Raw genomic sequence first — 25,740 nt, forward strand, 5'->3', positions numbered from 1 at the left:
TCCCAGCAGCTGGTCTGTTCCTGTCGCTGGGGGGGGTGGTGGTGGGGGCCTCTTATAATTGACCTTCACTTATCTGAATTAGCTACGCACTGTTTATGAGTCACTCTTCTGCCCTGAAGAGTGGCCCAGGGGCAGGTTACTGGCAGCAAACCAGCGCACCAGCCAGCGATGTGAATTTAAGTGTCTGCCCGCCTGCGTTCTCACCCACGAATGGGGGTGAAAATACTGCCCTTGCTTCGACCACACTTAGGGCTGAATTTTGCTGTCGGTGAGCAGGGGGTGGGATGATGTCGGGCGGAACCCCCAACGTCATCCCGCCCCATTTAAATATTCAGGAAGGCGGGGGCTCAGCGAAATCAGCTGTCCACCCGCCGACCTGTTAATGGCCAATTGAGGCCATTGACAGGATAATTAAAACAATTAAAGGACCCGCCCGTCCAAGCTTAAGGTTGGCGGGAGGGAGAAAAACCAGGAAACCTCATCCACTGGCGAGATGAGGTTTCATGTCGGGTTTAAAAAAGTTTATTAAAGTTTCAGTGAAATTTATTAACATGTCCCATCTCGTGTGACGTTGTCACATGAGGGGGACATAGGGATTTTTTTTATTTTTCTACTTTTAATTTTTGTACAACTTTCAGCGATCTCCCTGAGGCTGCACTTAGCCTCAGGGAGATGGCCGCTCTTTCGTGCACATGCGTGAAAGAGTGTACTCTCGCTTTTGGGGAATCCCCCTCCCCGCCCACACAGGGAGCGCATAGCGCTTCCCGCTGGGCGTCACGCTGGGTGGGCCTTAATTGGCCCGCCCACTTAAAATGGCGGCCGGGCCCGCTCCTCCGGTGGGGATTGGCTGCCCGCCCGCCCGGAGATTGGGTTGGGCCTGCCCGCCCAGCAGGCAGAAAATTCTGTCCTTGGAGTTCTGGTCTCCATATGAGAAGCATTGGCAAAGGCAAAAACAGATTTGCAAGGGTGATGCCAGAACTGGGAGCTTCTACCTGTCAGGAAAGAGTGCACAGGTTGGGCCTCGTTTCCCTAGAAAAGAGAAGGTTGAGAAGTGACATGTGGAAGTCTTAAAAAAAATTATCAAGGGATTTGATTGGATAGATTTAGAAGAGATATTCCTCTTACGGAGCTTCAAAAGCTACAGGCCATAAATATAAGATTTTCACTAATAAATCCAACAGGGACTTCAGGAAAAACACCTTTACCCATGTGACATGTGGTGAACATGTGGAACCTGCTAACAGAGTAGTTGAAGGAAATAGCATAGATACATTTAAGGGAAAGCTAGATAAGGACGTGAGGGAGAAAGAAATAGAAGGATATATAGATAGGATGAGATGAAAAAAGGCAAGAGGATGCTTGTGGTTAAGATGGACCAGTTGGGTCAAATGGCCTGTTTATATGCTGCAGACTCAATGTAGATTGTCAGTCTAAATTATGTCTCAGGTTTCTGGAGTGGGACTTGAACCCATGACTGACTGACTCAGGTGAGAATGCTACTGACTGAGCCACAGCTGTTAAAGAAAAATATTTCCAGCCAGTTAGGGTGGTTGGAGCATATCTGCAGTTCAGGCTGAGGAACTGGAAGATGCAAAACAAAAGTGAGGTTGTAGTGCCACCACCACTGGTTTGAGTGATTAATTACAGTGTGCCAAGTTTACATAGACAGCCCCTGTTGGAAAATTGGACATAGGAATTTATAATGGAATGTGTGCAGACATAAGAATTTTGAAAATATATTATAAATAAAAATATTTATCTTACTTATGTATCACATCCTTCCAGTGTCATTCATTTACAGGGAAATTTCTTGTAGTTGATTGATTTACTTGACAACTTGGAAGAAAAAAGAATTTAATCATTTGAAATGCGACCCCCAACAAGAGACAATATCCTTTTAACACAGAAGTTGAAAAGTTTGCTCTCACACTTAAAAGGCATGAAAGAAAGTCTGGTATTCTAATTTTGGACTTGCAGCAGAAAATCAAATAAACTCTAAACTTGCTCTCCACAATTCTGTCATCAGGCAATTGATCTCTGACTGACCGGTGGTCTCTGGTTTGATGATAAGACTTTGTGACATTCATGGGTTGCAGCTTCCCCTTAGCAGCAGAATAATAACTGTCTGATTTAAAGTGGCTACAATTTCCAATGTATTTGTGACTGAGTAATTTCAGCCTCCCAGTGAGAATTTCAGCAGGTAGCTTCACCAAGTGATGCTGTCTTATGTTATGACTGAATTGACCAGCAGAACTGACTGTTATATTTATTTTTCTCCATCTGACCGTCAGAATGCCATCTGGTGGCTCTGTGAGTAGCCACGTGCCAAGTGCATACAGTCTGGGAACGTCCCAGGTTCAATCGCTGAGCTGTGCTGTTGGCTGAACTTAGCAAGATGCTGGTAGGAGCTCCATAGTTTACCTTAATGTTTCTGGAGCATTAGGATGTGGGACTAGGTAGGAGGATGGTGGATATAGGCCAGGACTCTGGTTCCTGATCATTTTCCAATGACCTCTTTGGGGTAGGAGTTGGCTGAAGCCAGTGTCAGCCTTGGCTGCGATGCCAATATTAACTGGCCAGCTCATGGCATGTTCTGTAAATGTGCAGTCAGCCTATAATTCAAAACACATTGGCCTGAACTTCATGCAAACAGAGAGGGCCGAGCCAAAATGGCACCAGAGGCCTGAATCCAGAAGTCCCACCCCAGAAACTAGACCCCACCATTTTTGCAGGGTGTGGGGGAAGGTGGGGAATATACATACACACACGGCTCATGGAGGCAACTGCACACGTTGTAGTGGATCTGCCTTCGGTCAGATCCAATTTTTGTTACTGGGATATCCAAAACATGTCTCGTGCACTTTAGACCTATCAGGAGAAAGTCTAAAGTTAGTGGATCTCTTTGGAAAGGTAGGGTACCCTTTTGAATATAGTCTCAGGAGACCTTGGGGAGAGGTGTGTTGCCCTTTTGGAGACGTCAAGGGCCCTTTGGAATTATTAAAGTAAACATGAATGTGCATAAAAAGTGAATAAACTCGTTGGAACTATCAAGTTCATCCGACCTGTCAAAGGGAACTGTCAGGGCGATTAAATCTACCCTTAATATATTTGAAGAACTTGTCTACGATGTTTTTTTTTAAAAAGTACTTGCTATTTCATTCAGTCTGTTGACATAAGCCTGAGGATCATTATTATAGGATTAGTGCTGCATGACTGATTTCACAGCTATCGCGGTCACTTCAGTTTGATTGACAACTACAAGTGGTTATAAAATGTTTAAAGTGAGACTATAAATATAAATGCTTGTTATAAGGAATTAAATAGTTGAAGAAATTTAAATGTAGTGAATGGGTTTTTATCAATGAAAAGTTTTTTTTAACAAATTCATCAGTAGACACTTAGAACTTTACCTTAGCTCCTCTCAGCATGGGCCCTGAGGTCTGCCCATGGTGGATACTGGGTGAGTTGGCATAGAGGGTGTAAGGGCAAAGGGTGGTGGGTGTGGGGTATGGCTTGGCATGAGTTGGCATTAAGTTGGCATAGAGGCTATAAAGGGCCATTGGGGTAGGTGGTGGGGCATAGTTTGGGATGGAGGATAGAAGGAAGCAGTGGGGGGCATAGGTTGGCATGGCAGGTATAGGGGGCATGAAGTAGCATGGATGCGGCATGGGGAGTGTGTGGGGGGGTGGGGGGGGCGGGTGCGGGGTGTGGGGTGAGGGTTAAAGGGCTGTTTTACATTTTGTCTAGCAGCAGGGACAAAGTGCCGGATCACCGAGACTGGCCTTTCACCCAGTCCGCTTCTGTGCCCGGCAACCCCTGGTGCTGCCTCTGAACTGTTTCCGGGGTCAGTGGTGACAATTCTCATTACACCCCATCCACACCGGAACAAAAGATTTGAACTTCGGGGGCTGTTTCTCAGGAGCTGGGATCGCAGAGCCTGGGCATCTCCTGACTCGGGAACAAAAATTTAGGCCATTGTTTTTCGGCAAAAGAATCAGAGAGAAGATTAGGGGGAAAGAAACAAAAATACCTGGAAAAACTCAGCAGGTCTGATTCAGGGATTAGTTTTAGGTGGGGGGGTTTGTGGTGATCTGGAATACACCACCTGAAAAGATGAAAGTTCAACAATAACTATCAAAAGGAAACTGGATAAATAGTTAGAGGGGAATAGACTGCAGAATAACAGGGAAAGAGTAGGACAGTGGGACTAATTGGAGAGATCTTTCAAAGAGCTGGCCCAGGTACGATGGGCTGATTGGCCTCATCTGTGCTACATCATTCTATTCCTTTGGAATATTTAAGTCTGAGGAATGGCTTTTGAGAGTCCCAGTTGTCAGTGTGAGCTGATGTAGGAGTCTGTGTCCTCCAATTGTACACTGATGTTGGGGTGAATAATTAAATCACAGGATAGATAAAGAATGACTTTCAACAGCCTTAATCTGAATTCCACCCAGTGCTGAATCCTGGAGGTTCTTTTCTGAGCCTCGTGTGTGTTTGTGTGGGTGTGTGTGGGTGCGGGTGGGTGTGTGGGTGTGGGGTGGGTGGGTACGTGTGGGTGGATGGGTGTGGGTGTGGGCGGGTGTGTGTGGATGGGGGTGAGTGGGTGTGTGTGGGTTGGTGTGTGGGTGGGTGTGCATGTGAGGGTGGATGTGTGGGTGGATGGGTGTGTGGGTGGGTGGGTGTGGGGGTGGGTGGGTGGGTTGGGGGCTCGGGTTGGGGGGGGTGGTTGCACAGCCATCTATTGAGTTGTCAGTCTTGTCAAACAGATGATTCTCTCTCTCTGGAAACAAGCTCCTGAAACTGTAGGCTCTGTAAGATGATTTTCTCCTCACTATTCACCTCTCCTGAATTCTCATCAGTTTAATGGGCCATATTAATGATATTTCAGAGATATGGCAGACTAGCTAACTGGGATCAGAATCAGAGGCTCTGAAATTTATAGGGGAGGGAGCACGTTTGCAGGAGGGAGAGGGGTGGGTGCTCCTGGATTAAACTGGAGCCTCATTATCATTTTCATACTCCACACTGCTTACAGGCAGCTATATTGATTGGGGGGGTTTGGGGGGATTAGTGCTGCAGGTGGGGGGGGGATCGGTGGTAGGAGGGTGAGGGTGGGAGTGGTAGGGGGTGTAGGGAGTGGTGGTGATGGGGAGTGGTTGGGGTGGTGGGGTGTGGGGGGGGGGGAGTGGCGGTGGTGAGAGGGGAGTGGCTGGGGTTGGGGTGAGGGGGGAGGGGTGGGGGTGGAGTGGTGGGGGTGCGAGGGGTGGGGGTTGTGGGGTGGGGGTGAAGAGGGGTGTAGTGAGGGTGAGGGGGGGGAGTGGCTGGGGTTGGGGTGTGGTTGGGGGCGGTTGGGGGAAGAGTGGCAGGGTTGTGGGGTGGGGGTGAGGGGGGAGTGGTGGGGGTGAAGGGGGAGTGGCAGGGTTGTGGGGTGGGGGTGAGGGGGGAGTGGTGGGGGTGAAGGGGGAGTGGCTGGGGTTGTGGGGTGGGGGTGAGGGGGGAGTGGTGGGGGTGAGGGGGGAGTGGTGGGGGTGAAGGGGGACTGGCTGGGGTTGGGGTGTGGTTGGGGTTGGGGGCGGTTGGGGGAGGAGTGGCGGTGTTGTGGGGTGGGGGTGGGGGTGAGGGGGGGAGTGGCTGGGGTTGGGATGAGGGGTGGGGGAGGAGTGGCAGGGGTTGTGGAGTGGGGGTGAGGGGGGGAATGGCTGGGGTTGGGGGGAGTGGAGAGGGGTGGGGGTGGAGTGGTGGGGGTTGTGGGAATCCAAAAGTCTTCTACAGGCATATAAATAGTAAAATGCAGAGAGAGGAGTAGAGTTGATTAGGGACCATAAAGGGGCTCTACCAATGGAGGCAGAGGGCACGGCTGAGGTACTAAATATACTTGAAAAGGAAAAAAAATTGCAGGACTCTTGGCAAAGAGCTGGTGGTATGGGACAGTTTAACCAGTACAATTAAAGACTGGCCTCCTTTGATCTGATCAATGATTGCTGAAAAGAGGGATAAAGAGATAATGCAAAAGTATGGGACTCAGCCTACAGTTCATGCGGAGAATGAACACCATTGGCAGCTCATTGACACCATTTGGGTTAGCAGAAAGAGTGATTGGGGTCGCGCTAAGATGAATAGGCTATAACAGCTTCTGAGTCCTGAGACTGATGACTTCCCTTTGCTGCGATCCACTGCCTCCATTAGTGTGCAGTGCGCTTGGCAGTTCTGGCAAATATTAGAGTTGGGGCAGGTGCCTAGGTGGTGTACATCAATCAAATGGAATGGCGGGAAAGTGGAGGACCTGTGATTGGAGGACCAGTCAGATGGGTGGGAGGGGTGGGGAAGGGAAAATTGTGATTGGAGGGTTGGAGTGAGGAAGGCGATACCAGGAAAGAGTCACTGCAGAAAGTTCCAGAGTTCCTTGCACTCTGTAGCTCAACAGCCTAAATGAGAGTCATTTTGATAATTAACTGTTGGGAAGATATAATAATGTTATTGGAATTTATTGTAACATAGTGGTATTTGTGTCTATATGTGTCCGTGTGTGTTAATTGGATTAAAGGCAGTGGGTCTGAAGACTTTGATCTATTAGAAGGTAAGTTCGGTTTGAAATGTTAAGTAGGTAAACATGGGGGAAGTTTAGAACGTAAGGTGTAAAAGGACATTCGCATTTTTAAATAAACTAGACAAGCTTGAATGAGTGAAATATTACACCTAACCAGCAAAAGTTAAGAAAGTGTGTTTATTTTTCCCAAAGATTACTGGTACTATGAAGAATTTTTATGACCAGAGAGGTCAAGTCCAAAGACATAGTGAAACAATGGTGATTTGCATTCAATGGGGAAAATATGTATAAAGGAGAGAAGGCTGCGTGTAAAGGCAGGCATTTTAAGATCTAACAAGTGTGAAAAGCCTTGGGCATCTACGCCTCAAGCTGCTGTCTACAATGAACTGAAGTTAGGAAAACTCACTTTGAATTGGATTGTCAGGGTATCATGTTTCTTTGCCTGGATCTTTTAAAATCTATCTATTTTTACTGTTGCCCTAACGGAGATGTAACTGGGAGTCAGATTAATTAGGGGATTTAGAAGTTATTATAGTAGTAACTTGTAGACAAATGTTTTTGCTTAAAATCATTTCTCTTATTTATGAATGTTTAATCTAGTTTTATAAAAACCTATAAGGCTCGGTGATCATATTACTACTGAATTCAAAGTCCACATCTCGAAAAGCAAATTGTAAAAATAGTTGTGGCAGTTGTCCCAAGTTTCCCTCTGGAATTTGAACAACACAGCATTTACCATTGGCTGTGCCATAACATTAACAGGAACTTGCTCCTAACATCTTGGACAAATTTTTATGCAGAGCTTCTACCTCCAGCACTGAGCCTTTTGACTCCATTACAAATGAAAAATAAGAAGGTAAGAAATGTGTTCGTAAATACAATGAGACTTTCCTTGAGTATGGGTTCATGAGTGCAAATCCAAAGAAAACCCAATATGCCTAATTTATCTCCAAGTGCTGTCTAGCACAAGTATGAAGCCAAATAAGGTTAAGTGATACTTGGAGACCATTCGCAAGGAGTACATTGGGAAGCCATGATCATTTTTCCATCATCGAAAATAGGAACTTTTGCAGCAACAAGTTCAGTTTAAAAGGCCATTAACTGTCTCTGAACAAGCTCAAAGAACATATTTTGAGCAAAAACAGAATTACCTGGAAAACTGGATTTCCAGCATCCGCAGTTTTTGTTTTTATATCAACATATTTTGAGATTAGCTATCACAGAATCGTTATGGCATGGAAGAAGGCCATTTGGCCCATCATGTCTGCTCCGGCTCTCTGAATGAGCAACTCGCCTAGTTCCATTCTCCCACCCTCTCCCTGTAATCCTGCACATTCAGATAATGATACAACAATTGGTGGAAGTGTGAGTTGTGAGGAGGATGCAAAGATGCTTCAAGGAGATTAGGAGAGGCTAAGTGAATGGGCAAAAATTTGGCGGATGGAATTACAATGTGGAGAAATGTAAGGTAACCCACTTTTGGAAGAAAAACAAATGCAGAGTATTTCTTAAATAGTGAGAGGCTGGGAAGTGTTGAACTTCAAAGGGACTTGGGTGTCCTTGTTCATGAGTCACTGAAAGCTAACTTCCAGGTACAGCAAGCAATTAAGAAGGCAAATGGTACACTGGCTTTTATTGCAAGAGGATTTGCGTATAGGAGTAAAGATGCCTTACTGCAATTATATAGAGGCTTAGTGATACTGCACCTGGAGTATTGTGTGCAGTTTTGGTCTCCTTATCTTAGGATATTCTTTCTATAGACAGAGTACAATGAAAGTTCACTAAATTAATTCCTGGGATGGAGGGATTGTCCTGTGAGAAAAGATTAAATAGACTGGGCCTTTTTATTCGCTGGAGTTTAGAAGAATCTCATTCAAACATACAAAATTCTTACAGAGCTCGACAGGGTAGATGCAGGAAGGATGTTTCTCCTGGCTGAGGGGTCTAAAACTAGGGGACACAGTCTCAGAATTAGGGGCAGGCCACTTAAGACTGAGATGAGGGGGAATTTCTTCACTGAGGGTGTTGAACCTTTGGAATTCTCTGCCCCAGAGGGCATTGGAGGCTCAGTCATTGATTTTGTTCAAGATTGAGATTGATAGGTCCCTACAAATTAAAAACATCAAGGGATACAGGGATAGCACAGGAAAATGGTGTTGAAGTGGAGGATCAGCCATGATCTCATTGGAGCATTGGTGGACTGGGCTCAAAGGGCTAAATGGCCTCCTCCTGTTCCTTTTTCTTATGTTCTTATAACAGTCTAATTCCCTTTTGAATGCTTCAATTGAACCTGTCTCCACCACACCCTCAGGCAGTGCATTCCAAACCCTAACCAATTGCTGCATTAAAAAAAAGTTTCTCCTCATATCGTTTTTGCTAGTTTTGTTAATTACTTTAAACCTGTGGCGTCTCATTCTCAACCCTTTCACGAGTGAGAACAGTTTCTCTCTATCTACTCTGTCCAGACCCTTCATGATCTTGAACACCTCTATCAAATCTCCTCTCAGCCTTCTTTTCTCTAAGGAAAACAGTCCTAACTTCTCCAATCTACTTTCATAACTGAAGTTCCTCATCCCTGGAACCTTTCTCATGAATCTTTTCTGCAACCTCTCTAATTACTTCACATCCTTCTAGAAGTGCAGTGCCCAGAGCTGGACACAATGCTCCAGATGAGGCCGAACTAGTGACTTATAGAAGTTCAACATAACCTCCCTGCTCTTGTACTCTATACCCCTATTAATAAAGCCCAGGATACTATATGCTTTATTAACTGCTCTCTCAACCGGTCCTGCCACCATCAATGATCTATGCACATAAACAGCCAGTTCCCTCTGCTCCGGCACCGCATTTAGAATTGTATCCTTTATTTTATATTGTCTCTCCATGTTCTTTCTACCAAAATGAATCACTTCACATTTCTCTGCATTAAACTTCATCTGCCACCTGTCTGCCCATTCCACCAACCTGTCTATCTCCCTTTGAAGTTCTACACTATCCTTCTCATATTTCACAATGCTTACAAGTTTTGTATCATCTGCAAACTTTGAAGTTGTGCCCAAGAACTTGGGAAGAATGCCAAGATCTGGGTCATTAAGTAGATGGTTTGGTGTTAATTTTCCAAAATGTGCTAGATTCTGGAAAGGTTCCATCAGACTAGAAAGCAGCAAACATAACCCCTCTATTCAAGAAGGGAGGGAGACAGAAAACAGGAAACCATAGGCCAGTTAGCTTGACAACTGCTGTGTGGAAGGTGTTAGAATTGATCATTAAGGAGGGTATAGCTGGGCACTTAGAGAAACTCAAGGTAATCGGGAAGAGTCACCTGGTTTTGTGAAAGGGAAATCAAGTTTAACCAATTTATTGGAATTCTTTAAATGAATAACGTGTGCTGTGGATTAAGGGGAGCCTGTAGACCTACTGCACTTGTATTTCCAGAACGCCTTTGATAAGGTGGCACATCAAAGGTTATTGTGGAAAATAAAAGCTCATGATGCAGAGGTAATGTATTAGCCTGGATAGAAGATTGGCTGGCCAGCTTTGTGGTCATCTACTGCTGGTTCCTAAAAAAAAATTCCAATCCTCTGGCCTACCACCAGTTTTTGCCACTTTGTATGCCTTAGTTTTTGATTGGAAACTCGCCTTGTCTGCCTTTGTTAACCACGGGTGGTTCATCCTTATCATCGAGTCCTTCTTTTTGACTGGGATAAATTTTTGCTGAGCATTATGAAATATCTGCTTACATGCCAGCCACTGCTCATCCACTGATTTTCCCCTTAGTCTCTTTTCCCAGCCTGCTTTAGACAACTCTTTCTTCATACCTCTGTCATTGCCCTTATTTAAGTTGAGTACACTTGTATGAGATCCGAGTTGTTCACCCTCAAACTGAATTTGAAATTCTACCATGTTGTGATCGCTACCCCCTAGAGGATCCTTAACTACGAGATCTCTTTTTAACCCTACCTCATTACACATTACTAGATCTAAAAGAGCCTGTTCCCGAGTAGATTCTGCAATGTATTACACTAAGAAACAATCCCTGATACACTTTATAAATCCGTCTTCCATGTTACCCCTGCCAATCTGATTTGTCCAGTCAATATCACCCATGACAGTTGTAGCGCTGTTCTTACATGCCTCCACTATTTCCCAATTTATACTTTGTCCTACAGTGAGGCAACCCTTCAGGGACCTATGGACGACTCCCACTCGTGACTTCTTCCCCTTGCTATTCCTTATTTCCACCCAAACTGATACCGCATCACGACCTATTGCACCTATATCACCACTCACCACCGCACTGATACCTTCCTTTACTAATAAAGCTACCCCACCTCCTTTTCCTTTTTGCCCTTTTTTCCGGAATGTCGAATACCCTTGAATATTGAGTTCCCAGTCTTGGTCACCCTGCAACCACATCTCTGTAACAGCTATCAAGTCATATTCATTTATTTCCATTTGTGCCGTCAACTCATTTATCTTGTTAGAAATGCTGCGTGCATTCAGATAAAGAGTCTTAAGCTTTGACAACTGGATCCTTCACCTCCCACTCCAAGTTCCTCTCCAGCCCAGAAGAGATGTCCTTAACCTTGGCACTAGGTAAGCAACACAGCCTTCGGGACTCTCTGTCTTTGCTGCAGAGAACAGTATCTATTTCCCTAACTGTTATCCCCCATTACTACTATATTTTTTTTTCTCCTCTTACTTCGCTCTGTACCACGGGGTGCTGTGGTCAGTTCACTCATACTCCCTGCCCTCGTCTGAGTCTGAACCCTCGTCCACGCCGGGAGAAAGAACCTCGTACCTATTGGACAAGAACACTGACTGAGACTCCTCCAAAGCTAAATTCTGGATCTCCATACCTGCCTCACTCGCAGTCACTTCCTCCTGTCCCTGACCATAGACCAAATTTGATATAATTAATCTGATGGGTGTGACTGTCTCCTGAAACGCAGTGTTCAGGTAACTCTCCCCCTCCCTGATGTGTTGCAATGTCCGCAGCTCAGACTCCAGCTCATCAACTCTGAGCCAAAGTTCCTTGAGCAGCCAACACTTTCTGCAGATGTGGTCACTGTGGATCGCACCAGCGTCCACCAGCTCCCACATACTACAGCTGCAACACATTGCCTGCCCAGCCATCTCCATTCTATTTAATGAATTAATTTGGACATTAAATATTTTAAAAATGAATTTCTTAACTGTACTGTACAGCTGTAATAACATCTCCTGATTTAAACCACTTGGCCAATCAAGAAACACAGGAGATACCCACCAATCACCTACCTGTTTTTGGCTCTGATAGGTAGAAACAGTTTGAAGGGGCTTTCTGCCATTGGTTTTTATCTGCTGCTGCTGCCCTTCTCATGCAGGTATGCTTTTCATGTGCTCCTGGCTCTCCTCTCACTGTTTTAATCTGTAAAGGCAGGAAGCCTCACAACATTTCATAAGTATTTAGACGAGCACCCGAATCGTCATAACATACAAAGCGAGAGGCCAAGTGCTGGAAAATGGGATTAGAATAGATAGGTGCTTGATGGTCGGCATGGACACAATGGGCCGAAGGGCCTGTTTCAGTGCTATATAACTATGACTCTGTGGGGCGCTGTTCCTTCAGTTTGCGTTAGGCTTCACTGGAACATTGCAACAGGCCAAGGACGGACATGTAGTCATGAGAGCAGGGTGGTGTGTTGAAATGGCAAGCGACAGGGAGGCCTGGGTCCTGCCTGCGGACAGACCGAAGGAGTTCCGCAAAGCGGTCGCCCAGTCTGCGCAGAGGGGGGCCCACATTGGGGGCAGCGACTGCGGTAGACCAAATTGAAAGAGGCGCAAGTGAAGCGTTGCTTCACCTGAAGGGAGTGTTTGGTGGGCCCTTGGACGGTGAGGAGAGGGGACGTGAAGGGACAGGTGTTGCACCTTCTGGCGGTTGCATGGGAAGGTGCCGTGGGAGGGGGGGGGGGGTTGAGGTGTAGGGGTTGATGGAGGAGTGGACCAGGGTGTCCCGGAGGGAACGATCCCTATGGAATGGTGGGGGGGGGGGGTGGGGCGGTGAAGGGAAGATGTGTTGGGTGGTGGCATCACGCTGGAGTTGGCGTAGGATGAACCTTTGAACGCGGAGGCTGGTGGGATGATAGGTGGGGACAAGGGGGACCCTCTCATGGTTCTGGGAAGGAGGAGTGGGTGTGAGGGCAGAGGCGCGGGAGAAGCCGCGAAAGGGAAGCTGCTTTGTTTTGGTTGACATCTGGGAGGGTCACAGAGGAAAACAGTTTGGGAAGAAAAGCTTTCCAAGCTGGGAGGGCCCTCGGCTCATGATGCAGCAATTCCAGGAGGGGCGGTCGGGGGGCAGCAGTGAGCAGAGGAGAGAGAGAGAGAGAGCGCGCGAGGACCCATCCCTGTCACGTGACGAGGTTCCCCGTTGGCTTCGGGTCTGATGTGATTGACGTTTCTCTCAGCCACACGGAATGTCGGATTGGAGAGCAACCAGCCAATGGCGACGTTTCGGAGGCAGGGTTTCAACCCCCCCCCCCTCTCAAAAAAGGTGGGTGGGTGGGGGGGGGGGCGTGGCTAGTGCTGGGCCTGGCTGCGGGATGCCCGTCCCCGCCCCCGCCCCGGCCTGCCCCGCCCCGCCCTGTCAGCTGTTAGCGGGGGCGAGGGAAGAGGGAAAGCGGGGCTGGGCTGGGCGAGTGAATGGAATGTGATCGCGGCCGCTGAGGAGTCCATTGACCCGGGTGTTTCCCCCTCCCGGGTTCCCGAGGGAGGGAGGGAGGAGGAGGAGGAGGGGTGGAATTTATGAGGCGATAATCGACGGAGGCCTAGGCCTGGGCCCGGGCCTGGGGCTGGGGCTGGGGCTGGGACTGGGACTGGGACTGGGGCCGGGGCCGGGGCCGGGGCTGGAGAAGGGGATGCAGCCGCTGGAGAGCCAGGCCTGGGGCCGCCTGAGCCGCATCGACAGGGAGAGCGAGAGCCACATCCTGCTGGTGAACAGCGAGTGGACTATCGGCAGGAAAAAGGGTGAGTGAGGCCTCGGAGGATGGGCCTGGAGAGAGAGGCCGGCTCACAGCAGCCACTGACTGGGGAAGGGGGGAGGACGAAGGGGGGAAGGGGGGAGGAAGGGGGGAGGACAAAGGGGGGGAGGGGGGACGGGGGGAGGACGAAGGAGGGGAGGGGGGACGGGGGGAGGACGAAGGAAGGGAGGGGGGGAGGACGAAGGAAGGGAGGGGGGACGGAGGGAGGGAGGGGGAGGGGGACGAAGGGAGGGGGGGGAGGGGGACGAAGGGAGGGGGGGAGGGGGACGAAGGGAGGGGGGGAGGGGGAAGAAGGGAGGGAGGGAGGAGGGGGAGGGAGGGAGGGGGAAGAAGGGAGGGAGGGAGGGAGGGGGAAGAAGGGAGGGAGGGAGGGAGGGAGGGGGAAGAAGGGAGGGAGGGAGGGAGGGGGAAGAAGGGAGGGAGGGAGGGAGGGAGGGGGAAGAAGGGAGGGAGGGAGGGAGGGAGGGGGAAGAAGGGAGGGAGGGAGGGAGGGAGGGGGAAGAAGGGAGGGAGGGAGGGAGGGAGGGGGAAGAAGGGAGGGAGGGAGGGAGGGGGAAGAAGGGAGGGAGGGAGGGGGAAGAAGGGAGGGAGGGAGGGAGGGAGGGGGAGGGAGGGAGGGGGAAGAAGGGAGGGAGGGGGAGGGAGGGAGGGGGAAGAAGGGAGGGAGGGGGAGGGAGGGAGGGAGGGGGAAGAAGGGAGGGAGGGGGAGGGAGGGAGGGGGAAGAAGGGAGGGAGGGGAAGAAGGGAGGGAGGGGGAAGAAGGGAGGGAGGGGGAAGAAGGGAGGGAGGGGGAAGAAGGGAGGGAGGGGGAAGGAGGGAGGGATGGAGGGGGAGGGAGGGAGGGAGGGAGGGGGAAGAAGGGAGGGAGGGAGGGGGAAGGAGGGAGGGAGGGAGGGGGAAGAAGGGAGGGAGGGAGGGAGGGGGAGGGAGGGAGGGAGGGGGAAGAAGGGAGGGAGGGAGGGAGGGGGAAGAAGGGAGGGAGGGAGGGAGGGGGAAGAAGGGAGGGAGGGAGGGAGGGAGGGGGAAGAAGGGAGGGAGGGAGGGAGGGGGAAGAAGGGAGGGAGGGAGGGAGGGAGGGGGGAGAAGGGAGGGAGGGAGGGAGGGAGGGGGAAGAAGGGAGGGAGGGAGGGAGGGAGGGGGAAGGAGGGAGGGAGGGAGGGAGGGGGAAGAAGGGAGGGAGGGAGGGAGGGGGAAGGAGGGAGGGAGGGAGGGGGAAGAAGGGAGGGAGGGAGGGAGGGGGAAGAAGGGAGGGAGGGAGGGAGGGGGAAGAAGGGAGGGAGGGAGGGAGGGGGAAGAAGGGAGGGAGGGAGGGAGGGGGAAGAAGGGAGGGAGGGGGACGGAGGAGGAGGGAGGGGAGAGGGAGGGGAGGGGGAGGAGGGAGGGGGATGAAGGGAGGGAGGGGAGGAGGGAGGAGGGAGGGGGAGGAGGGAGGGGGATGAAGGGAGGAGGGAGGGGGACGAAGGGAGGGAGGGGGGAGGAGGGGGTGGGGGATTGGAGGGTGTGGGGGAAGGGAGGAAAGGGGGGGTGGGGGATTGGAGGGTGTGGGGGAAGGGAGGACAGGGGAGGGGGAGGAACGGAGGGGGGAGGGGAAGGGAGGAAAGGGAGGGGGAGGAACGGGAGGGGGAGGAACGGAGGGGGAGGAAAGGGGGAGGGTGGAGGGAGAGTGGAGGGGGGGCAAGGAGGGAGGGGGAAGGAAGGGCGGGGGTGAGGGGGGAAGGGAGGAGGGGAGGGGGTATGGGGAGGAGGAAGTGGGGAAGCAGATCCTCCTCCATGGAACTGGCTTCATTGTCCCCCTGGCAGAGTGAGGGGGGAGGGGGAGCCAAAGAGCTCGTTTGAAGTTATTACTTGACTGTTAAGTCCTCTGAAGGAAACAGCCCAGAATTGCAGAAGCTGTATATTTTTTAAGATTATGCATTATAGTTCAATTAAAAAAAAATGTTTACTTTGAGGTTCAGATCTTGTTGATCAGAAGGGAAGAGGAAATAGCTCTCTCTCTCTCTCCCATGGGTAGGGCAAGTGAAGTTTCAGTTTTGTTTTCGCTGCCTTTTTTGTTGCTGGATTTTCCAGCTTCTCATCACTCTCTTGTTATTCATTCAAAGACTTCTGTGAGTTTGGACGGTGAGCTGGTCAACTTTTGTGGGCTTGGGCATTGCTGAGCCCGATCCTGTCAGTAAAGGGGGAGCTTGCATTTCTACAGAGCCTCTCATGACCTCCCAAGGTACTTCACGGCGATTGAACTGCTTTTTCTAAGTGTTATCACTCTCATAGTGTAGGAAGTGGAACAGCCAGTATGTGCACAGCAAGCTCCCAGAAATGACAATGTGATAATGACTGGATCATCTGTTTTTAGTGGTGTTGATTGAGGGTCAAATCTTCGCCAGGGCAACTGTACTGCTGTTCACATAGTGCTAGGAGATACTTTATGTCCACCTGAGAGGGCAGATGGGACCTTGGTTTAGTAGCTCATCCATAAGTTGGCACTTCTGACAGTGCAGCACTCCCTCGGTACTGCAGTGTCCAGCCTCTGGTGTGGGACCTGAAACCACAACCTCCTAACAAGGACAGGAATGCTTCCACAGCTGCTTACTGGAAGAATTTCTTCCAGCTATGCTAATTCCTATTCCACATTGTTCTTCCAATCTTCATGATTCTGAGAATTCCTGCATTCTTCTCTGTGAACTTGTTCCCCCACATTTCTTCATGAAGAATTTAAAGTTTCTTTTGCTCCTTTACTTACCTTCAGAGTTTCTTGTTGATCTGTTTCGGTGCTACTTGGGAAATCTTGAATTGTATCTTTCCTGCAGTTTCAGCAAAATGTTTTTCAGTGGGTACGTTAACTTAGTATTTATGGTACCTGACGGTTAATTGTTCAAATGCCACTGTTACTAGTAGGGGATGTGCCACCACTACTTGTTCTGACCTACCTGTTTAGTCCCATAACACATTGCTGACTGTTGATACCCTCATGCAACTAGAAAAGGGCCATAAATGTGATAAAAGCAAATTACTCCAGATGCTGGAAATCTGAAATAAAAACAGAAAATGCTGGAAAAACTCCGGTCTAGCAGCATCTGTGGAGAGAGAAACAGTTAACGTTTTGAGTCCATATAACTCTTCAAAGCTGAAGAGAAGTAGAAATGTTATGGGTTTCATATAATATCTCTATAACTGAATGTTAACTCTGTTTCTCTCTCCACAGATGCTGCCAGACCTGCTGAGTTTTTCTAGCATTTTCTGTTATAAATATAATGCTGGCTGGAGAGTCTTAAAACATGGGTCACAATCTCAGGGTAAGGGGTTAGCCATTTAGGACTGAAATGAGAAATTTCTTCACTCAAAGGGTTGTGAAGCTTTGGAATTTCCTGCCCCAGAGGACTGTGGTTGAGTACATCAAGGTGGGTCAATAGATTTTTGGGCCATTGGGGAATTAAGGGATATGGGGATCGTTCAGGAAGGTGGAGTTAAGGTAGATGATCAGCAGTGATCTTGCTAAATGGCAGTGTAGGCTCAAAGGGCCAAATGGCCTCCAGCTCCTATTCCTTGTGATGTATTAAAATCAAGGCTGACATCCCAATACAGTACTGAGGGAGTGTTGGACTGTCAGAGGTGCTGTCTTTCAAATGAGAAATTAAACCAAGGCCCATCTGCTTTCTCAGGTGGACGCAAGATATCCCTTGATCTTATGGGATACCTCCCCGGTGTCCTGACCAATATTTATTTCTCAATCAATGTCACAAAAAAATGGATGACCTGGTTATTATCTCACCACCTGTTCCTGGGAGCTTGCTGCATGCAAATTGGTTGCCATGTTTCCCACAGTACAACAGCGACTACACGTAAAATATTTAATTGACTAACTGCTATGAGAGGTCCCATGGTAGTGAAGGGCGCTATAGAAATGCAAGCTTTTAATTTTTTGTTTTCTTCTGTTCTTATATCGCAGGAACAAAGAAAGTGAAACAATTTTTGACCTGAGGTGTTGTTCCTCACCATGGCTAGCCTCCTCCCTATCCCCAGCCAATTTGTTTTAAAGCTGTTTGCCTCTTTTAGGATTGTTGCATAACAAATCACATAGAGACATGGTCATGTTCTTGGGCTGTCACCACAAGCACCACAGCCTCTAGTCTCTGATCATTAGCAGGTTGAGACGTGAATTGTTATTTGGTGCCTCCCTGATGCATTGTGACCTGAAGGAATTATGAAATTGGATTTGAAACCACGTGGGCATTTTCAATTTAGGTTAGATTAGTTGAATTATGTGGCCAAGGTAGTCTTCTGTTTACATTTAACTTTGTATCTCTTAATAGAATAAACTCCTTTTCAACCTGTTGGTCTGCAGGGCACCCAAAGTGATGCTCTTTTTGTTCAGCTCAAGCTCAAAACATCCAGCCAGGTTAATTAATTTACCAAAAGATCAGCTTCCTTATTCTGTTGGCTGTTCATGGCATAGAATCATAAAGGTCTACAGCACAAAAAAGGGCCTTTGGCCCATCAAGTCTGCGCCGGTCAAACAAGCACCTAACTATTCTAATCCCATTTTCAGCACTAGGCCCATAGCCTTGTATGCCATGGCATTGCAAGTGCACATCCAAATACTTCTTAAATGTTATGAGGGTTTCTGCCTCTACCACCCTTTCAGACAGTGAGTTCCAGACTCCCTCCAACCTCTGGGTGAAAAAATTCTTCCTCACCTCCCCTCTAAACCTCCTGCCCCTTACCTATGCTCCCTGGTTATTGATCTCTCCACCAAGGGGAAAAGTTCATTCCTGTCTACCCTATCTATGCCCCTCATAATTTTATACACCTGAATCATATTCCCCCTTAATTTCCTCTGCTCCAAGGAAAATAACCCCAGTCAATCCAATCTCTCATAACTAAAACTTTCCAGCCCAGGCAACATCCTGGTAAATCTCCTCTGCACTCTCTCCAGTGCAATCACATCCTTCCTGTAATGTGGATTCCAGAACTGCACGCAATACTCCAGCTGTGGCCTAACCAGCGTTTTATACAATTCCAGCATAACTTCCCTGCTCTTGTATTCTGTGCCTCGACTAACAAAGGTAAGTATCCCATATGCCTTCTTAACCGCCTTATCTACCTGCCTCGCTACCTTAAGGGATCAGTGGACATGCACATCAAGGTCCCTCTGACCTTCAGTACTTCCTAGGGTCCTACCATTCGTCGTGTATTCCTGTGCCTTGTTTGTCCTGCCCAAGTGCATCACCTCACACTAGGCAGAGAAGATTGAGGGGGGGACATGATTGGGGGGCATAGATAGGATAGATGGGAAGGGATCAATTCCAAAGTGGCATGGATTTAAGGTAAGGGGCAGGAGGCTTCGAGGGGATGTGAGGAAGAATTTTTTCATCCAGAGGGTGGTGGGAGTGGAACTCACTGCCTGAAAGAGTGATAGAGGCAGAAACCCTCTAACATTTAAGAAGTATTTGGATGTGCACTTGCGATGCCATGACATACAAGGCTGTGGGCTTAGTGCTGGAAAATGGGGGTAGAGTAGTTAGCTATTTGTTTGACTGGCACAGACTCAATGGACCAAAGGGCCTTTTTCTGTGCTGTAGACCTCTATGACCTACGTACTGGCTTAAAAAGCTCTCCTGGATGCATTTTAAGAATTCTGCTCCCTCTAAATCTATCACACTGTGACTAACGCAGCTAATGTTGGAGAAGTTGAAATCCCTTCCCTATTACAACCCGCTTATTTTTTACACTTCTCTGAAATTTGCCAACATACTGCTCTTCTATTGCTGTTTGTTTGGGGGCCTATAATACACTCCCAGCAATGTGATTGCTCCTTTTTTGTTTTTCAGTTCTACCCACATGGCTTCATTTCAGGACTCTACCAAGATGTCATCCTTCCTCACTGCTGTAATTGATTCCTTGACTAATATTGTGACATCCTCTTTTTTACCTCTTTCCCTGTCTCGCCTGAAGACCCTGTATCCTGGAATATTGAGCTGCCAACCCTGACCCCCTCTCAACCATGTCTCTGTAATAGCAATGACATCATACTTCCATGTGTTAATTTGTGACCTCAACTCATCTGCCTTATTCGTCAGACTCCTTGCATTAAAATGAATACCATCCAACCTTGCTAAACTTCCTTGTGCCCTAACTGGCCTATAATTTCTATGCCTTCCAGACTCACTTGCTCTCCCTTCTAATTTTGGCTGTGCATCTCCTCCTACTCCTCCCTGCAAGGATGTCAGTCCCATTCCAGTTCAGGTGCAACCCGTCCGCCTTCTACAGGTCGCACCGCCCCCAGAAACAGTCCCAGTGTCCCAGAAATTTAAAGCCCTCGCTCCTGCACCATCTCTCCAGCCACGCATTCATCTGGACTAATCTCCTATTTCTATACTCACTAGCACGTGGCATCGGAAGTAACCCAGAGATTACTATCTTTTGAGGTCCTGTTTTTTAATCTGCTTCGTAGCTCCCTAAATTCTGCTTGCCGGACTTCATCCCTCTTTCAACCGATGTCATTGGTGCCGATATGTACAACGACCTGTGTCTATTTGCCCCCCTGCCTTTAGAATGCCCTGCAGCCATTCAGTGACATCCTTGACCCTGGCATCTGGGAGGCCACATACCATCCTGGAGTCACATCTACGGCCACAGGAACACCTATTTGTTCCCGTTACTATCGAGTCTCCTACCACTATCGATCTTCCACTCTTCTCCCCCCCACCCCCCCCCCCCCCCGTGCAGCTGAGCTACTCACAGTACTATAAGCGTGGCTTCACTTCCCAGAGGAACCGTTACTCTCACTGTTTTCCAACACAGAGAAATGGTTCTTGAGTGAGATGCACCCTGGGGATTTCCTGATTACCTGCCTGATACCTTTCTTCTGCCTGGTCACCCATTCCCCCTCTGTCTGCACTTCCATAAGCTGTGGGGTGACCACGTCTAAAAATGTGCTATCCACAAAACACTCAGCCTCGCGAATGCATCTCAGTGCCTCCAGCTGCCACTCGAGCTCCGAAACTCGGAGCTCAAGTAGCTGCAGCTGGTGATACATCCCTGCACACATGGTCGGTCAGAGTGCAATGAGCATCTAGGACTTCCCACATGTTGCAGGTGGTACATAACATGGGACTGAGCCGCCCTGCCATGCCTCTAGTTGAAAAAATAAACCTTTACTTTAAGTTAAATACAGTAAAAAAAAAAATTAAATTATGTAAGTACTTTAAATAAAATCTAGAACTGTTACCTTTCCTTAGCTTAATCTATTTTAAACTGGAGAAAAATGGGCATGCAATCACTTTACTCCCTCTCCTATGTATCTTTACTGTAAGTCTTGTGTTGCTTTCATCTCGATCTTCCAAGTTTGGATATATTTCAAATATTCCTATTACTTTGTAGTAGCTCATGCTAGAACAGCCTCTAGCACAGACATCACATCACAAGTGCTCCTAGAAACATAGGAACAGGAGTAGGCCATTCAGCCTGTTGAGCCTGCTCCACTATTCAGTTAGATCATAGTTGATAATCTACCTCAATGCCACTTTCCCACATTATCTCCATATCTCTTGATGTCATTAGTCTCCAGAAATCTATCAATTTCTGTCTTGAACCTGCTCAATGCTTGAGCTTCCACAGCCCTCTGGGGTAAAGAATTCCAAAGATTCACCACCCTCTGGGTGAAGAAAGTCCCCCTCATCTCAGTCTTAAATGGCCTGCCCCTTATTCTGAGATTGTGTCCCCTAGTTCTAGACTGGCCAGCCAAGAAAAACATCCTATCCACATCCACCCTTCAAACCCTGTATGAGTTTTTGTAAGTTTCAATGAGATCACCCCTCATTCTTCAAAACTCTAGAGAACACAGACCCACTTTCACCAATCTCTTCTCTTAAGACAACGTTGCCATCCCAGGAATTAGTCTGGTGAACCTCCTTTGCACTCCTATGGCAAGTATATCCTTCCTTACGAGACCAAAACTGTACACAGTACTCCAGATGTAGTCTCACCCAAGGCTCTACAATTTCAGCAAGACACCTTTACCCCTGTATTCAAATCCCCTTGCGATGGATGCCAATATAGCATTTGCCTTTGTTATTGATTGTGGCACCTGCCTGCTAGCTTTTAGTTACTCATGAACAAGGACACCCGAGTCCCTTTAGATACCAACATTTTCAAACCCCTCAACATTTAGGAAATATTCTGTCTTTCTGTGTTTTTCTACCAAAATGGATAACTTCACACTTATTCATATTATGTTCCATCTGCCATGTTTTTGCCCATTCAGTTAGGCTGTCCAAGACCGCTTGAAGCTTCCTTTCATCCTCCTCACAACTTACATTACCATTCTGGTGTTTGATGCACTTCCATGTAGACCTGCCTCATCACTTTAGTTTCACTGCTTGTTATTGAGAGCTGAATCCAGTATCTTAATGCCCATCAGTCATTCACAGGTCAGTTTTGTGTCAGATACAATTTTTCCATCTTGCCTTCCTTCTTCTCTCCCCCCGCACCCCCACTGCCACCCGCCTCCCCCCATCTAGTTGAGAAAGATTCAGTAGCTCCTTCATGCTTCCTTTTTTGTTTAGGTGTAATCCATCTCTTGTACAAGGCTGTCTTGTGCCTTAACTATTAGTTCTAAATGTCATTGCTTTATCAAATGCAGTGAATAACAGGAACTTGTTTACAGCTATTAAGGGTAAAGTGGCAGTTTATTCAGCTATCACAACCAATCTGTCCTGCTCAACTAAGTATTTCTTTCATTTGACATTCATACTCCTGGTTGATGTTTGTTTATTACAAACTTGAAATGTTAACCTAGCAGACAAACAATTGTTGATATTCCTGACCGCCCATGCACACAGCATCTAAAGTGAGTCATTGTGTCCATTGTGTTTCATCACTGAGTTTGCATTGAGGCTGTGATCAGTTCATTTTAACAGTAAATTGAGCATGTGTCCGGTGCTGCTGATGGCACCCGGTGTCAGATTGTTTGTACTGAATTTGAGCATTTTCAAATTCCTGTGACCTTCCTTGGCTCTGAAGTTAATGAGGAAGAGGAAAGTGTCCATTACTAAGAGATTCAAATACAAAGAATGTGGCCTTAATTTGCGACTCTTCGTGTGACCATACTTGTGTATGAAAGCAGTGCTCATTACATAAGTTATCCTGGTAGTGAGTCAGAATTCTACCAGAAGCAAATTAAAATGTTAGTGTAACTTGATTTATTGGCTGAGGAAATTGTCAAAATCGTAGTTAATTGGTTGGGTAGAGTGGTGTGCAACAGCCCAAAGAGGTTCAGATGCAGTAAGAATGAGAAAGCAATAATGAAGCATTGGTGCTACTGGTGCAGGTATCACTTGAAAGGCTGGGGAATTGCTTTATTTTTCAGTTCAGTTAGAACTAACAAAAATCATTTGCTTGATGCAGCTGGGTGGAATTTCCAGTCACCTGTTTCATTGGTGCAGACGCTCAGTAAGTTCTGTCATTTTATTCTTAACAGAATTCCTATTGTTTAGAGGTTTCAACTGGTCTCCAAAAACAAAAGACCTGTGCTTGGCATTAAACACAATATTCTGTTGTAAAAGACATGCTGGACTTCAGTAGTTGGCTGGTGTTTAATGGACTGTCCTGCTTTAGAGCTGTATTCTATGACCTCAAGCCATTTTTTTTCTATAAGCCTGTTGTAAATGATGTCTTTCTGGAGTTGCTCAGGTGTTGGCCTGAACTTTTTATGGAAACCAATCATTAAAGTGAATGGAGTGTTCCCATCACCCCCTAGGGAAAAGTCTGTGCTGCAACGTTTAACCTGCCGATTGCAATGCGCACATCCCCAGAGTGAGTCATGGGGTTTATGATTCAGATTTTTTTCATGGTTGCACAATACCATGATTATTTAGCTCCTTTTCAATATGTATCTCATAAATAAATTCTTTATAAGATTTTTCTGCCCCTGATTTTTGTTTTCCCCAACAATGTTCACCTCACTCCCTCCCTCCCTCTGAAGAAGTTTGATCCTTGATGGGCCACCAGTTCATGGTATTTGTACAATACCTTATCAAGTCCACTGGATAGCCCAAAGAATGACTAAAGAGGCAGCTGTCCCGGATAATATCGCCTTCCTTTGTGTGATCCAAGATGCTGAATGTTGGTAAACTATTGAACTAAACTTTAACATGTGCATTTTCACCTTAATAGCAATCACGACCAAGAACTTTAGCTTTTGCTTTGCATCTTCCCCGAGTTAAGGTGCTGCGACCCATTTTATTAGCACTTTACTATCTTCTTGGGATGTGGGGGTTTGCTCGAAACATTCCATTTATTGCCTATCTCCCTAGTTTGCCCTGAGAAAGTGGTGGGTTATTTATAGCAATTGTACAACTGATTGGCTTGACAGACCATTTCAAAAGGGCAATAAAGAGTTAACCACGGCTGTGTGGTCTGGATTTCCCCTTTTTCAATGACAGTTTGAATCTGACATCAAGTCAATGGGATCTTCGGGCATCCAGCAACAGTGATCTTATCAAGCAGGATAAGTAGCCAATCACATAGAAGTATTCTGACAGACAGCAAACCAAGAAGTTAAAAACACTGGCTTTTAATTTTAATTTAATTTTCAGATAGCTAAATAAACGATTAAGCTTGGATTAAGATAGAAGCTAAAATATCAAAAACTTTGAAGAAAGATGTAAAAGTATGTTGAATTTCTTTACTATAATGGAGAAATTTGATATTCAGCAAATATGAAATTAATTTTTCAGGGATAGTGAAGTTGTTTGGCACTAATTATAAACTTAGTACACTGTTTAAAAACCTGGTTCTACCTCAATGAAGGGGTTTTTACTGAGCCTAATAGTGTAATGTTGATAGCAACTTCTGGATTCTGTGCGTATGTCAATTCCCAAAGCTGCTGTCGGTTTCATTGGATTAATGAACACTGGCGGTTTTGTTGTTACCACTGCAAAATCTGGGTTTGTGTGGAGCTGATATCACCTGTAGTCCAGACCAGGTTTGGATGGAGGGGAGCCAGGTCAGATTCACATCCCTTAATGACTTGGGGTTGTTTTTAAATGACAGTGCAAGAACCTGTATGCCCACAATTGACCAAATTTAATAGAATTCAGTTCCACAGTTTGTGATGGTGGCATTTCAATTCACTGCCAGGTTGTGGTCAGCCAGTCCCATTAACTACAACTACTATATCATTGTGTCTGTAATATTGAGAGAAGGACCAAGCGCTGTAACTGTTCACAGTTCGGAGATTGAACCTGGATCAGCTCATCACTGTATTAAGTAGCTGGTTTGTCGAGGGAGCTGGTGAGGATTTTATTTTAATGATTAAGGGAAGTGGTGGTATAGTAGTATTGGACTAGTAATCCAGATACCCAGGGTAATGCTCCAGGGACCTGGGTTCAAATCCCACCATGGCAAATGGTGAAATTTTAATTCAGTAAAAGACCTGGAATTAAAAGTCTGATGGCTATGAAACCATTGCCGATTGTTGTAAAAACCCATCTGGTTCGCTAATGCCCTCTAGGGAAGGAAATCTGTCATCTTTACCTGGTCTGGCCTATACGCGACTCCAGATCCACAGTAAAATTTGGTTGATTCTTAAATGCTCTCTGAAATGGCCTTGCAAGCCACTCAGTTGTATCAAACTGCTGCGAAGTCACAAAAAAGGAATGAAACCGGACAGATTACCTGGCATTGACCTAGGCACCAGAAACAACAACAGCAAACCTGCTGTCCCTCCTTACTAACATCTGGGAGCTAGTGCCAAAATCTCACAGACTGGTCAAGCAACAGCCTGACATAGTCATCCTCACAGACTCATACCTTACAAGGTAATGTCCCAGACACCACCATCATTCCTGGCTATGTCCTATCCCACTGGTAGGCCAGGACATAAGAGGTGGTGGCACAGTGGTATACAGTGAGGAGGGAGTTGCCCTCAACATCCAGACCCCATGACCTCATGGCATCAGGTCAAACATGGGCAAGAAAACCTCCTGCTGATAACCACGTACCGCCCTCCCTCCTTCCCTCAGCTGATGAATCAGTGCCCCTCCATGTTGAACAACAGTTGGAGGAAGCACTCAGGGTGGCAAGGGTGCAGAGTGTACTCTGGATCTCTGAATGTCCAACACCAAGTGTGGCTCGGTAGTACCACTACTGACCGAGCTGGCCGAGTCCTGAAGGACA

General features: G+C 47.3%; 1 protein-coding gene across 1 annotated transcript in view; it reads left to right on the plus strand.

Moving 5' to 3' along the window:
* The first annotated feature begins 10,037 nt into the window (after nt 1-10,037).
* chfr (checkpoint with forkhead and ring finger domains, E3 ubiquitin protein ligase) overlaps nt 10,038-25,740 on the plus strand; it is a 46,935-nt gene continuing 31,232 nt past the window's right edge. The window contains exons 1-2 of the mRNA XM_041202363.1: nt 10,038-10,045; nt 13,296-13,552. Of these exons, the coding sequence (XP_041058297.1) occupies nt 10,038-10,045; nt 13,296-13,552 (265 nt within the window). The remainder of the gene's footprint in view (nt 10,046-13,295; nt 13,553-25,740) is intronic.

This window comes from Carcharodon carcharias, chromosome 13 (assembly GCF_017639515.1).
Source record: "Carcharodon carcharias isolate sCarCar2 chromosome 13, sCarCar2.pri, whole genome shotgun sequence".
Classification (NCBI taxonomy): Eukaryota; Metazoa; Chordata; class Chondrichthyes; order Lamniformes; family Lamnidae; genus Carcharodon; species Carcharodon carcharias.